The sequence below is a fragment of the Perna viridis genome, chromosome 5, assembly GCF_037379345.1.
Source record: "Perna viridis isolate PV_CMFRI_1.1 ecotype Kerala chromosome 5, ASM3737934v1, whole genome shotgun sequence".
Classification (NCBI taxonomy): Eukaryota; Metazoa; Mollusca; class Bivalvia; order Mytilida; family Mytilidae; genus Perna; species Perna viridis.
This window is the reverse complement of record NC_142449.1, coordinates 1,841,350-1,853,528: the sequence shown is the minus strand read 5'-3', so window position 1 is coordinate 1,853,528 and position 12,179 is coordinate 1,841,350. Positions and strand designations below refer to the sequence as shown.

General features: G+C 34.0%; 1 protein-coding gene across 2 annotated transcripts; it reads right to left on the bottom strand.

The window, feature by feature from the left end:
• Positions 1-1,041: 1,041 nt before the first annotated feature.
• Positions 1,042-7,371, bottom strand: LOC148615565 (uncharacterized). Of its 2 annotated transcripts, XM_088581938.1 has the most exons (5): positions 7,125-7,371; positions 6,587-7,031; positions 2,937-3,072; positions 2,108-2,240; positions 1,042-1,789 (listed from the first exon to the last, which is right to left on the bottom strand). In XM_088581938.1, the coding sequence occupies exons 1-5, from the start codon at positions 7,309-7,311 to the stop codon at positions 1,704-1,706; spliced, it is 987 nt and encodes a 328-aa protein (XP_088438064.1). In that variant the 5' UTR covers positions 7,312-7,371; the 3' UTR covers positions 1,042-1,703. The 2 variants fall into 2 exon arrangements, with proteins under 2 accessions (XP_088438064.1, XP_088438063.1); XM_088581937.1 differs by having other exon boundaries at positions 6,587-7,371.
• Positions 7,372-12,179: the final 4,808 nt, after the last annotated feature.

Genomic DNA, 12,179 nt, shown 5'->3' with positions numbered 1-12,179 from the left:
GGACTATTAAAATGAGTGAAATCTTTTATTATATAGATAGCAGTGGTATACATTGTACCAAGTGATTTGATATAATTCACACTGTGAAATAAATTCTGCAATTCCACTCTCGGACTTTCTCCCGCCAAAACGTCACAACAGGAATATCAATCCGCCGTTCACAAAATTCAAAATTCATGTTGAAAATATGAATGAATAATGGAGGAAATCTATATAATAAATAGGATAATCAAGTGGTTATCATGAATCACTCGTGCCAAGATATAAAGATTTAACTCCTTGTGTGCGGAACAAGCTCCGCTCGTTCGTTAGATCCAGGTGATCGTTGATCAAAGTTTAGCGATTCACTCTTTCCAAATATCCTATTATTCTTGTTTGATTTTCAATGGAGCCCTTCCTTCGCTTGGCCTTATGAGAGATATCGAAATTTAATTTCATGGATAGTCTTGATTCAAAAATAAGAATCAAACGAACTTTGACCTCCATGGAAAGTCATTATATCGTTCAAATGTTATATCATGCCACCCTTTGACTGTTGCAGTTTTTAAATTGCGAATCAGTTTCTTTATTATCCCTAGTTAATAGCTAATTGTAACCCAAACATTTTACAAGTGTATTGGAACAGCAAATAATTGTGAATAAGAAACGCCCCAGTAAATCATTACATGCTGTTCCTTATGCATTTCTGGACATTAGAGATTGTTTTTATTTCCTATGCATGATGATGCTATGCATTTTGCTTGTTTTTTTTTTTCATGGAAAAATACATCATCATTTAAGAAAACGACTTGACAGTTGTAATTAAAATTATAATTCACAGTGGTAGTTCATTTTTTACTGTGCCTGGTCGATAACAAAGTTTCACATAAAAAATAAGAAATGGACAAAAAGCCTGTAATAATGAGATCGAATAATTACTTTCTGGTTTGTTAGGCATGTAGGAAAAGCTTAAAACAGTGTAAATTTCGATAATAAGTTTCTATCAATACAGAAGGAATGGTGGTATAGAACTGTTGGGCTGTATTCAACTAAGCCGTCGAGTAAGAACATCTGTGTGTATCTTTATTTCTCATAAACCAGATTTCATGGTCCAAAGAATAAGTATAAAAAATACATGTAAGTAGATTAAAGTTGCATTCGAACTATCATGACTACTTAACTAATACTCTTCAAGAAAGCACGAAGTCTTCTGACGGAACATTGCTATCCGTAAACTATCGAATTTTATTACAGCATTATAATGTCAATTTGTAAAGTAGATTCATTATATTTCGTTTTCGAACTAAACAGACTAAGCCGCTTTTCACAAGACACAAGGGAATTCGGGTTTGTCAAAGAGTTACACTTTCGTGGTGACCAGGAAAGAAAACACATTTTGCTAGATATACACTACATTATGATGACAACAGAAAAGAAAACAAAAATTATTGATACAGTCCGATAATGTATTAATGGAAGAGAAAAAGCATATTTTACCCCCCCCTCCAAAAAAAATAATAAAAATGAGAAAAATACACTTATACTTGTGTGGGCATTAAAAACTAGTTTATTATGGTCAATTGCATTCGAGTACTTTACAAAAGTTCGTCTTTACAACATTAAAATCTTGCTCTGTAAACGACACTACTCTAGCCAAAACTGCTCCAGAATGTAACTGCAAGAGAGTATTGCACGACATATAGAACAAGGAAATGGTCATACGTTCAGTCAAATTCTGATCCAATGGTAATACTGATATTGTCCCCTACGTTCAACGTTGAATGGTACCATCGGTTGGTGTCCAGAACAACTAAAACAAAACAAGACCGTTTGATATTATCTGATCACAAGTTGCCATCAAAATATATATTAGATATTTTTATTTCGACCATAGATTCATACTGGGCCACTAACGTTTGATCATGATTTCCCTCTTTTCTAGTGGAAAGATAAATTATTTCAACAATCTTAGTTTGTGGAATAATATCACCACAAACCAGAATTATTACTGAAAAGGAAAATCGAAATCGAAAAACGCAAAATACCGTAAGAAAGATAAGACGTGAGTGAGCCTAAGAGGCAATTTCAAGTTAATTCAATGGAGTAAAGCAGAACAATTCAATCTTACTTATTTCTCCTTCATTTACAACCACTTTCAATTGTACAGGGCATTGAAAATAGCAGTCTTGAGGTGGCTGGAGAGTCCATAGTTTTCTCCCTCGTATTTGGGCCTGCCATGATGGATGTTCAACGTTGTCAATCTACATAAATACGCGAACAGAAGTTATATAATCGTTAACATTGTAACACTCAAAAAAACTAACACCAAAAGTTGTCCGTATTTTCAATATTCGTCAAAGATAAACTTATGCAAATTTTTAAATAGAAATGAGGCATTGTTATTCTAAGATAAGTGAAATAATGCATTCATGTCACTAAAGGAAAAGTGGAAACTAGGTTTTGTCAGAATGGAGAGCAGTAAGTTACCATTTAATCTAATTTGAATTAGATTGAAGATTATCACTTTCGACACTCTACGACAAAATATATATTCCAGGCTTTGCATAACAATGTATCATTCCGTTCAGCATTTAGAGAAAAATAAGAATATTACCATTACAATTTAACTTATTTCCTTGCAATATTTGTTTATTGAATCTTCATCGTAAAAATAATTTACTTTTTGTAAAAATCAACAGCTGTCGATTTAACTGGTGAACGTGAAAACTATAGCAGTGTAGGTAGTCCATAAATACTCATCGTGCATCGTGTATAAAAAATGTTATCTAAGGGCCTGACCAGAATGGGTCGTTTGTCTTGTAATTTCAATTTATATTTTAGAAGACTAAATGCAAACGTTCGTATGAAAATTTAAATTTAAAGTTTGATTACTACACAACTAACAACATTTACTACAGAAAACAGCGTACTCAAAACGTCAAAAAAATCAATCTTACGTGCATATGTGCTCCATATCCTGGGCTACCCATGAATATCCAGTCTGTTTTACTAGATTCAGAAAACTCAGGAAGAAAGTAAGGTCTGCTATAATGTTGTCGTAATATATTTGCGGCAGATACGTCACAGTTACTCCTACAAAGAGCCAACAGCTTTGCTCTTTATTTGTAGATTGCATAAATATAAGGAATTTCATGTATATTTATGTTAAGAATATCCTATCACGATGATAGTATTTTAAATTGGTACGGTTTGCGGCCCTTAAGTTTTTAAGCTTGCAACTAATATACGTTAAGCACCCGTTCTTATCGATATATTGAGCACCTTGCGGACCTTTTCATCCAAGCATAAGGGCAAATACGGCTGTCGAGGCCAATATGATTGACCGAAACATATAACAGGGCCAAAATGAAATTACATATTTATTGACAATTTTATTAACTAACTCAACAAGATGATTTGTAAAACTGTTGTTTTCGTTTTTTACCAAGAATATGTAGGTTTATTTGCATTATTCAGTCTTAAATATCGTTTTTTGTATAAAATGGAAGATTTTTTTTCGGGGTTTCTGCAGCTATTAGTCCTGGTGATCAAAGTTCATTAAATCCAGAAATTCTAACTCAAAATGGCGGTATCCAACGACCGGAAGTTAAGATGCCGTATTGGTCCTCTTTTTTTTTCATATTGGCCCCGTATAGATGCCCGGTTTGAATTCATATCAACTGGTCAGTTTTTGACACATTTTAATGTATTTTGGGTAGTTGGTTAATAATTTGTAATATTAGAAAATGAATTTTAATATTACAAAATCATTTTTTTAATATTAGAAAAGATTTTTTAATATTAGAAAAGATTTTTTAATATTAGAAATTCATTTTCCAATATTACAAATTCCTGATTTAGTAATATTATAAAATATCACACATTTTGTTATATTACAAACTGAATTTGTAATATTAGAATATAAATTTGTAATATTAGAAAATCATTTTGCAATATTGCAAAATCAGTCACATTTTTTAATATTACAAAATGTTTGTTTGTTTGTTCATTTGTTGGGGTTTAACGCCTGAGCAGCAATATTTCAGCTATATTCAGGCGATGAACATGAAGTGGATGATAAAATGAACATGAAATGATGATGAAATAAAAAGTGGGATGGGACACAAGGATATTTTGATTCCCACTGGAAATAGAGGGAGGTGGGTAGGGTAGGGCAATTTAGCCTCCTGTGGCGGAGCCCTATGGTTTCCACTACGGGAGAATACCATAGTACGGTTCTTTAATGTGCGAGGAACGTGGCATCTTTCCCAACACGGTGCACCACTATGGTTTGCGGTCAGGTTTCCCGTATTATAGCCTGACAACCCCAGCATGCAACACACCAGGGGTACCACATTCCACCACCTGGGACACACAACCCAGTTGCTCTGTGGGCAGGGTGTCCTAGCCCCCGGCTAGGGTTCTGAGCACTATTTAGTCGCCTTTTACGACAAGCTTAGCGCTGCTGCAGGCCTATTCTTTTGACACCTGGACCTGCACGGGGCAATATTACAAAATGATTTTGTAATATTAAAAAATCGTAACTGAATATGACAAATCAATTTTCTATTATCAGAAAATCAATTTCTTATATTAAAAAATCGGTTTTTAATGTTAGAAATTCCAATATTTTTTAATATTAAAAGTGTTTTGTGATATTAGAAATCTAATTTGTACTATTAGAAAATAAATTTGTAATATTAAAAATCATTTTTAATATTAGAAAACACTTATTTTTATCTGATTTAGTAATATTATAAAATATCACACATTTTGTAATATTACAAATTGAATTTGTAGCCGAACACAAGCTGTGAACTGATTCGATATTAAGTTCAACAAAAATCAACTTATGAGGTACGGTTGGTACTGCTCCGACCGTACCAATAATTTTGACAGGTACGGTATACCCTACCAACAATTTTCACATTTTCGTGGTAAAGCCACGTGTCCCTATATCAAAAACAGTACCAATAGGTTCCCAGACAGCATGCCCCCGTTGGGCCAACGTTGGCTGATGGTTGGATCGTTGGCTTTTATTTGGCGTTGGCAAGACAACATTGGTCCAACGTTGGCCCAATGTAGTTATGGAAATGTTTCTTCTTGATTTATTTTTAACCAAAATAGTTTTTACTTGACAACCAAATGATTAAACACGACATTTTGAAATTTGTTCTTTGTTGTGTATGTCTGTTTTCCATGTCTGGTCTTTGTCCCTGAATTACATTCTTCTGATTACCGCCATAACCTTGGTTCCCTTGATTACGCTTTAAATACTTTCATATAAAAAAAGGTTGTACGTTGGCCCTACTAGATTTGAAGAACCATTTCATTTTCTGATTCTCTTTAAAAACTTGTTTTAGCAGCGAAATCTACTTGAGAGTATTGTTAAATTTTTATTTTTAAATCAAAACTATGATTACATTATTTGCATTTTTCTACAGTTGTCCAACCCCGAGCCAACAGTGAGCCAACACTGAACCAACATTGAACCAACGTCGAAACGACTTTAGTAACAAACATGTTAAAAAAGACTTAATATTATTCTTGATGCAAAAATGTATATCGGTCTCAAGACAGTAAAACTAGAAAGCAAATCAGGATGTATGAAAGCAAATAATGTGTTGCATTTAAACTGCGATACTAAGTTGGACCAACGTTGGCCCAACGTTGAAAAACCAAAATATATGTATTTATTAATATAATTTTACTTCTGTCAAAAAGTATTGTTGGCTCTTTTCTTGAGTTCTGTTAACTGCATGTTTAATATACATACAACAAGTATTCGCATTTAATATCTAGAACTTAATAACACAAAATAATTATCATGAATAACCAAATCTAATTTATGATAACAACAGTGTACATGATTATCTCCCCCTAACTGAGACCACAATACACCTTTTCAAAACAAAAGTTGTCTCTCATTTTAAACTAATGTATACATATTTTCAATGTACATTCATCCTAAACACAAAACATTGACAGGTATTATCATACGTCTATTCAATGCAAAAAATTGCAAATTTTCAATAATTAGTATACCAATGCTCATAGTATCTGCTAATTTTATAATACATTTTCTTGTTTTAGTCTTGAACACTACAATCAGCTTGTCATTGGTATATTCTTACGGTAAAGAATTTATATGATTAACCGAGGAGAAATGGGAGCCCTTACTCTGTAGGAGTGCATAGCATCAGCACTCTGCGGCGTGACCAGGAAATACATCATAAAATTATGTTCTGATATCTTAAGGAATACAATCGTCTGGCCATATGGTTGGGTTAACGTCGGGTTTATGTTGGCCCAACATTGGGGATTCGTTGGGTCAGTGTTGGCATTACGTTGGGCCAACGTTGGCTCTCTTTGCACTTACAACGTTGGGCCAACATTGGGTACCCTACGTTGGCCCAACGTAAATGATTCCGTTGAACCAACGTTGGCCAAACGTAGGAATGCTGTCTGGATTTTTGCTTCATACGCCTATAGATGCGACTTGTAATATACTTATAATCTACCAATCTGCTATTAACTCGGACATAGCGGCAGAAATAGATAATGCGGTATTAGGTTTCGACAGTTTAGCAAGCTTAATTATACTTACCATCCTATGTACCAAGGTTTGGTTTCCCCTCTCATCAATGCTCGCTCTTCACTCATCTCAAAAACTTGACCAAGAGAGGTAAAATTTGTTCTGTATGGGAAGAACTGACAGTCTTTTTCGACTTTTGATAATGCCTCACTATCCGGACTAAATACGTCCTTCATAAACCTATAGCTAAACACATTAGATGCTGTCCAATTCTTCGTCCCATCTGTAATAACTACCGGCCTGCCAGTATATGCATACTTCTTTTCAAATAGAACTTTGTCAAGATTTTCCACGTGATCAATCTGACTGACATGTCTACAAAAATTACAGTCAATCGGAGGATTTAATGATTCTACTAGACTTTCTGGTACGTATGCCACACACGGTTCCTCTAATGGGTCCAATTTATAACTTTGAAACCACCATACTAATAAATGAGTATTTGATATTGGCCACTCTGAAACGAACACAAATAAAGCACAGATCAACAATCCAAATGTTATCTTAAGCAGGAAATAACAAATATTGCTCAAATTGCTAAACTTCTTACTTTTATTTGACTTTTCAATTTCATTTAGTCCCTGCAATAGTTGAAAATCTTCAGGTTTTAATCCTACTTGAATGCATTTTTGATAAAGCCTTTCGAAGAGCACTCGGGGAGGATCAGACAAAAAATGGCCTGTCACGTTTGTGTAAGAATTTAATTCACGACCTCGCTTTGTCGGACGGTTCCTCATCTTTACTAGACATATTTCACTGTCATTCTATAAATAGTTTGTGCCGATTGTTTCGTACCTCTCTAGGTTAATCGAAGAACGGAATATTCCGAATGATATCCGTATCCCACAAAAGCGAATAAGACTGCAATTTACATCAAAATGGTCGGCCACAATGTCGACAGCTCTTGATCGTTTATTTGTATGTGTATATATTCGTAATCAATAAATCTTGTTATCGTGAAATGATAAAAAAGATAAATATAAGAATTATTTTGATGCAAGCTGACTTTATATCCGCCAGCTATCCCATGATAAATAAAAATACCAAATATATCAGTATATTGCAACTTTCGATATGCTGTACAACAGCAGCATTAAAATCAAATATATAGGAAGATCTAATCCAAAAATTAATGTATCCAAAAAGTACTCTAAACCTAAAAATCAAAACAGGCAATATAATCAAGGGAACCAAATCAAGATTCTATCGAAAATCAAAAGAATGTAATCCTGGGGCAATTAAAGACCAGACAGGGAAAACAGACGCACACAACAAAATAATTAAATAACCTAAATAATACGTACAAAACAACAAGTAAATGCACAACTCGAACTTGTATCCACTAAAAACTGCAAGAGCATATATGGACCAGATGCACCTGTAGGGTAATGGCCTTTTTCCTTTCTAGAAACACCCGTAGAGCTGCATCTAAACTCGGGATAGACGGTCTTCAATATGACGGGGGAAGCCCATACCAAAAAGGAATCTGTAAAAGGCCCCAAAATAAATGATGAGAAACTATTCATAAAAGACGAAATTCAACATGATCTATAGAAAAAAAGAGTAAAACGAATGACAATGAACATTAAAAACAACGACAACCACTAGATAGCAGATTCCTGGGTTGGGACATTCACATTAAGTATGTGATGAAGTTATACATGTTTGTAAGCGCTGTACACTCCCAAAATAACCTAAGCCAATTCCACCACTGAAAGGTTCTACCAGGTGCAAAACAAGGAATGAAGCCATAGTGTTTTAGGTATTTTGAATTTTTACTAAGTCGCTAACATTTCAGTTCTTAATATTCGCATATGATTTGTATAATGCTGCAGATCCTCGCCTTGTTTACCGCCATAGCGCCATAGTTCTAGCCTCGATATTTATGAGTATGCATTGCCAACTGCTTAATCTGGTTCCTAAACTGGTTCCCTGGTCAAAATCGTTAGCGACCCAAAGATGGCTACAACGTACCTTTTTCTAAATATATAATTAAGTTAACATTAAAAGATAAAATGATCGGTTAGCATTGAATTTATGTAATATTACTCAGTTTCCGATTCAAACTCAGACGTTCATTACAATTGATTATGTAAAGGTCATATATACTACCAGGACATCGATATCTATATATATAGCCATTGCTAGTTGTTTAATCTTGTTCCGGATGATTGAAAATATTTTGGTCATAACGGTTACGAAAGAGTACGCAATAATATCAATGGAACCAAGATTTTAGCGGAAGTCATCCGCTTTTAAAGCATATCGCATTTGTACCATTTCGGATGTTGAAATAAAGCCAAACTCAGTGACAGTGAATATTGACGATTTGCGACTTTCAAGACTTAAGTCTTTGATTTTTTTTTTGGTTATACTGCAAATTTTGATAAACATGATAAGTAAAATGATATGTAATTGGGGGTCAGATAATTCTGACTACTTGGTTGGTGAATACCATTGGGGTCTTTTGGTCCACGATCAGTGAATTGATCCAGTGGTTACTAAATACAAAAAATATTAATCATAAATGAACGATTTTCATAATGTCTACAAATTCCTTTTCCGTAGTTTTTACTTGTTTATTATTATTTCACCTTTAACTTGACGCGTCCTCCCCACACAGTTAATGACTTATTTTGAAGCTCGTCAAGGTCTTGGATTCGCTTAATTTTCATTGTATTTGGTTCTTCTTAATTTCACTTATATATTGTTCATATCTACTATACCGTTCACCGATTTTAACAGTATAATATGTAAATATATTTCTGTCGGAAGTGACGTATACAGTTTTAATGTGATTGTTTGAACCTTTACCGCAGATGCACATCATGAGTTATAGGAAGTCTTGCAAAGTCCCGTTGGTCGAAACATCAGCGATAAAGCATCATGCGGTGCATTATCAATGTAACTTGAGTACGAATAGCTCTGTACCTCAAAGTCAATCTTACAAATTTAGCTTTTAAAAAAAGCTTGCCGTCTTTGTAGCCTCTAATTTTTATGTTTGAAGTATATCAATGAAAAATCAAGTAAAAATTTTGCATTTTGTTTTCTGGATGTTGAATATTATTTACATAATTTTTGCTATATGTATACGATTATTTATGTTATATTAATACTGAAATTAGGTGTTTGGGGTATATTATTAGAAAGTAGTATCAATTTGAAGCTTTATTGTTGTGTTGATCTTTAATGTTCAATGCCTGACCTTTGATATGAAGTTCAGTTTTTTTACCTTGACCTTAAAGCTTATTCATGGTACATGGACCTAAAATTTAGTATAGGAGCAATATTTTCTCAAGCTTGGCATTATAGCTGCACATGTGACAGTTTATTCTGGATATACCTATGATGTTTGTCACGTTTACAGTTATACCAAATTGTGATAAAAAAAATTATAGTTGACAATGTAACGACTGTAATCATAGATAGATCAAGACTTATTTTCCGCGGGAAATGTTTCCAGGATGATGAAAAGTTAAGTTTCTGAATAAAAAATTCAGAAGGAATTCAGAAGTATCGGAAGATCCCGAATAGCTAACACCTGGTGCTCTCTTTTTACGCTACCATCCCCAGTCCGATGAAACATTTTACAATGAAAAATTACCTGACCAAAAGTGTTATCCAATAAAAAATTAGGATCGCTGATTTTTATCCAATCGCTGTACACTATTGCCGATTTCCGTTTTCCGTGACAGGTCACAAGCAATCAATTTTAGTTCCCGTCTTTCTAGGAAATAAAGCTGAGCGGTAGTTTTTTTTTACGAAACGTCTCACACGCTGCCTAAATTTTTTTTTTATTTCCGATATTAAGATCGTATTGAGAAATATTAACTATTTCTGACACAACAAATATATATGGATTTTCGTCATGTTAACAATTAATTTTCTGTAGTTTTTACTTGTATATTATCATTTTCATCTTGTACTTGACTTGGATTTACTTAATTTTAATTGCATTTAGTTCCTTTTATTTTAACTTATTGTTCATATATACTGTACGGACCTTCCTTGGCTATTCCTTACAACTATTTGTAATGCCATGTTTACATGGTTTTGCTATTATAACGTGATTATCATATGAGTTTGTTAAGGATATAAACAGTATTGAACTGAGCTCGGAGTTTTACGTTTAACTGTTGAGTCTCTGTATTTTACATATTCTTAATGTGTTTGAAAACGAGATTGAGCTAATAACATATGAATAACAATTGTCGCTTTGACTGGTCAATTCAGTCGGCATTTATTATTTAAGCGAGTTCATCGGCGTATTCGCGTCTTCTATAGAGAGTTAATTAGGTGTGTTGCACACCGTCCCAACGATTTTAGACTGTTACAGTCTGCACGTTCTTTTCTTCTAACTTATTTACGGTTATGCCGTTTTCTCACAGGAATGCAACCCCCCGGTGAATGCTTCGTTTAAAATTATTCGAACCTTTAAATTATTTCGATTTTTTTGTAATTCTGGTTTTCTGTCGAGCTACAAAAATGGCGCGGTAAACAAACGTTAAGGGAGTTAGGTAAATAAAAGCCAGTCACTTCCAATTGCATTGTCATTTCGGTTAATTTTGAAGTTATTAAGCCTTAATACTAGTATGCATTTATAAGCGATTTGCGCCATTGTTTTGTATCAAAGGCTTTGTACTTGGGAAAATAAACAACGTGTTTCTAATACAGTTTTCATTTATACACTGTTATAGGTACAGACCCCAGTGCACGAACGTACCACACAACAGGGTGTCTTTATAAGGTTATTTAGTCTGAATATAGGTAGTTGATATAGACACGTAAAATCTAGAAAAACGAAGACATTAGTTAATGTTCAAACATTTTCCATCATTTATCACACTTCTTATATGGTTAGATTGGTATTACTGTTTTCTTAGTCAGATTTTGAAGTGTTAACTGCATCGCCATTTTCACTGAGAAACTTGCACATACAGAAGATTCCCTTTACATATTGTCTAGATTTTATCAGTCCGATATTTTTTTTATTACCCATCTTGATGTTAGTTTTAATTCATGTATGAATATGTACAACATATAAATGTACATTTAAGACACATAGGTGTATAGTTTTTTACCATTGCAAACATTGACATATCTACCGTATAATTTGCCTGCTTTCACGAGAGAGCAATCAAGGGAACCTTGCAAGATTCTAGCGGAAATCAAGAAAATGTAATCAAGAGACAAAGACCAGATGAGATATCTTATATAAATATTTTTCTAAGGCTTGCACAGAGGCGGGTCCAGGACTCAAATGGGGCTTCGCAAATTTGACAGTTCTAACATTGTTAGGAATTTTTCAGACCCATCTATGCTAAAATTATCTTCCCTGCATCAATTTGATCCGATCATCGGGAACAGTGTAGCGAGTAGAGTCGTCGCATTCTGTGACCTTTGTATAATATTGATTTGTTGTGACATGTATCGTTAATTCGATCTTCTATCCTACATAATAACACCTAGATAAATTGTCCCGTACTACCATACATCGTGTACTAAGTTACAGCCCTAGATTAATCCTACGAGGAGGAATGACCCGGCCAGCGAAAGCTATATTTTATATAGCCTAGCTGCTCCAGTGGTCTAGGGCGCTTAACTT

Excerpts from the sequence above, each read along its gene's own strand:
- LOC148615565 (XM_088581937.1), bottom strand. The coding sequence starts at position 7,311 with ATGAGGAACCGTCCGACAAAGCGAGGTCGTGAATTAAATTCTTACACA. Across the intron at positions 2,241-2,936 it reads GATATGGAGCACATATGCAC|ATTGACAACGTTGAACATCC; the intron begins GTAAGATTGATT and ends GTATTTATGTAG. Across the intron at positions 1,790-2,107 it reads TGTAAATGAAGGAGAAATAA|TTGTTCTGGACACCAACCGA; the intron begins GTAAGATTGAAT and ends GTTTTGTTTTAG.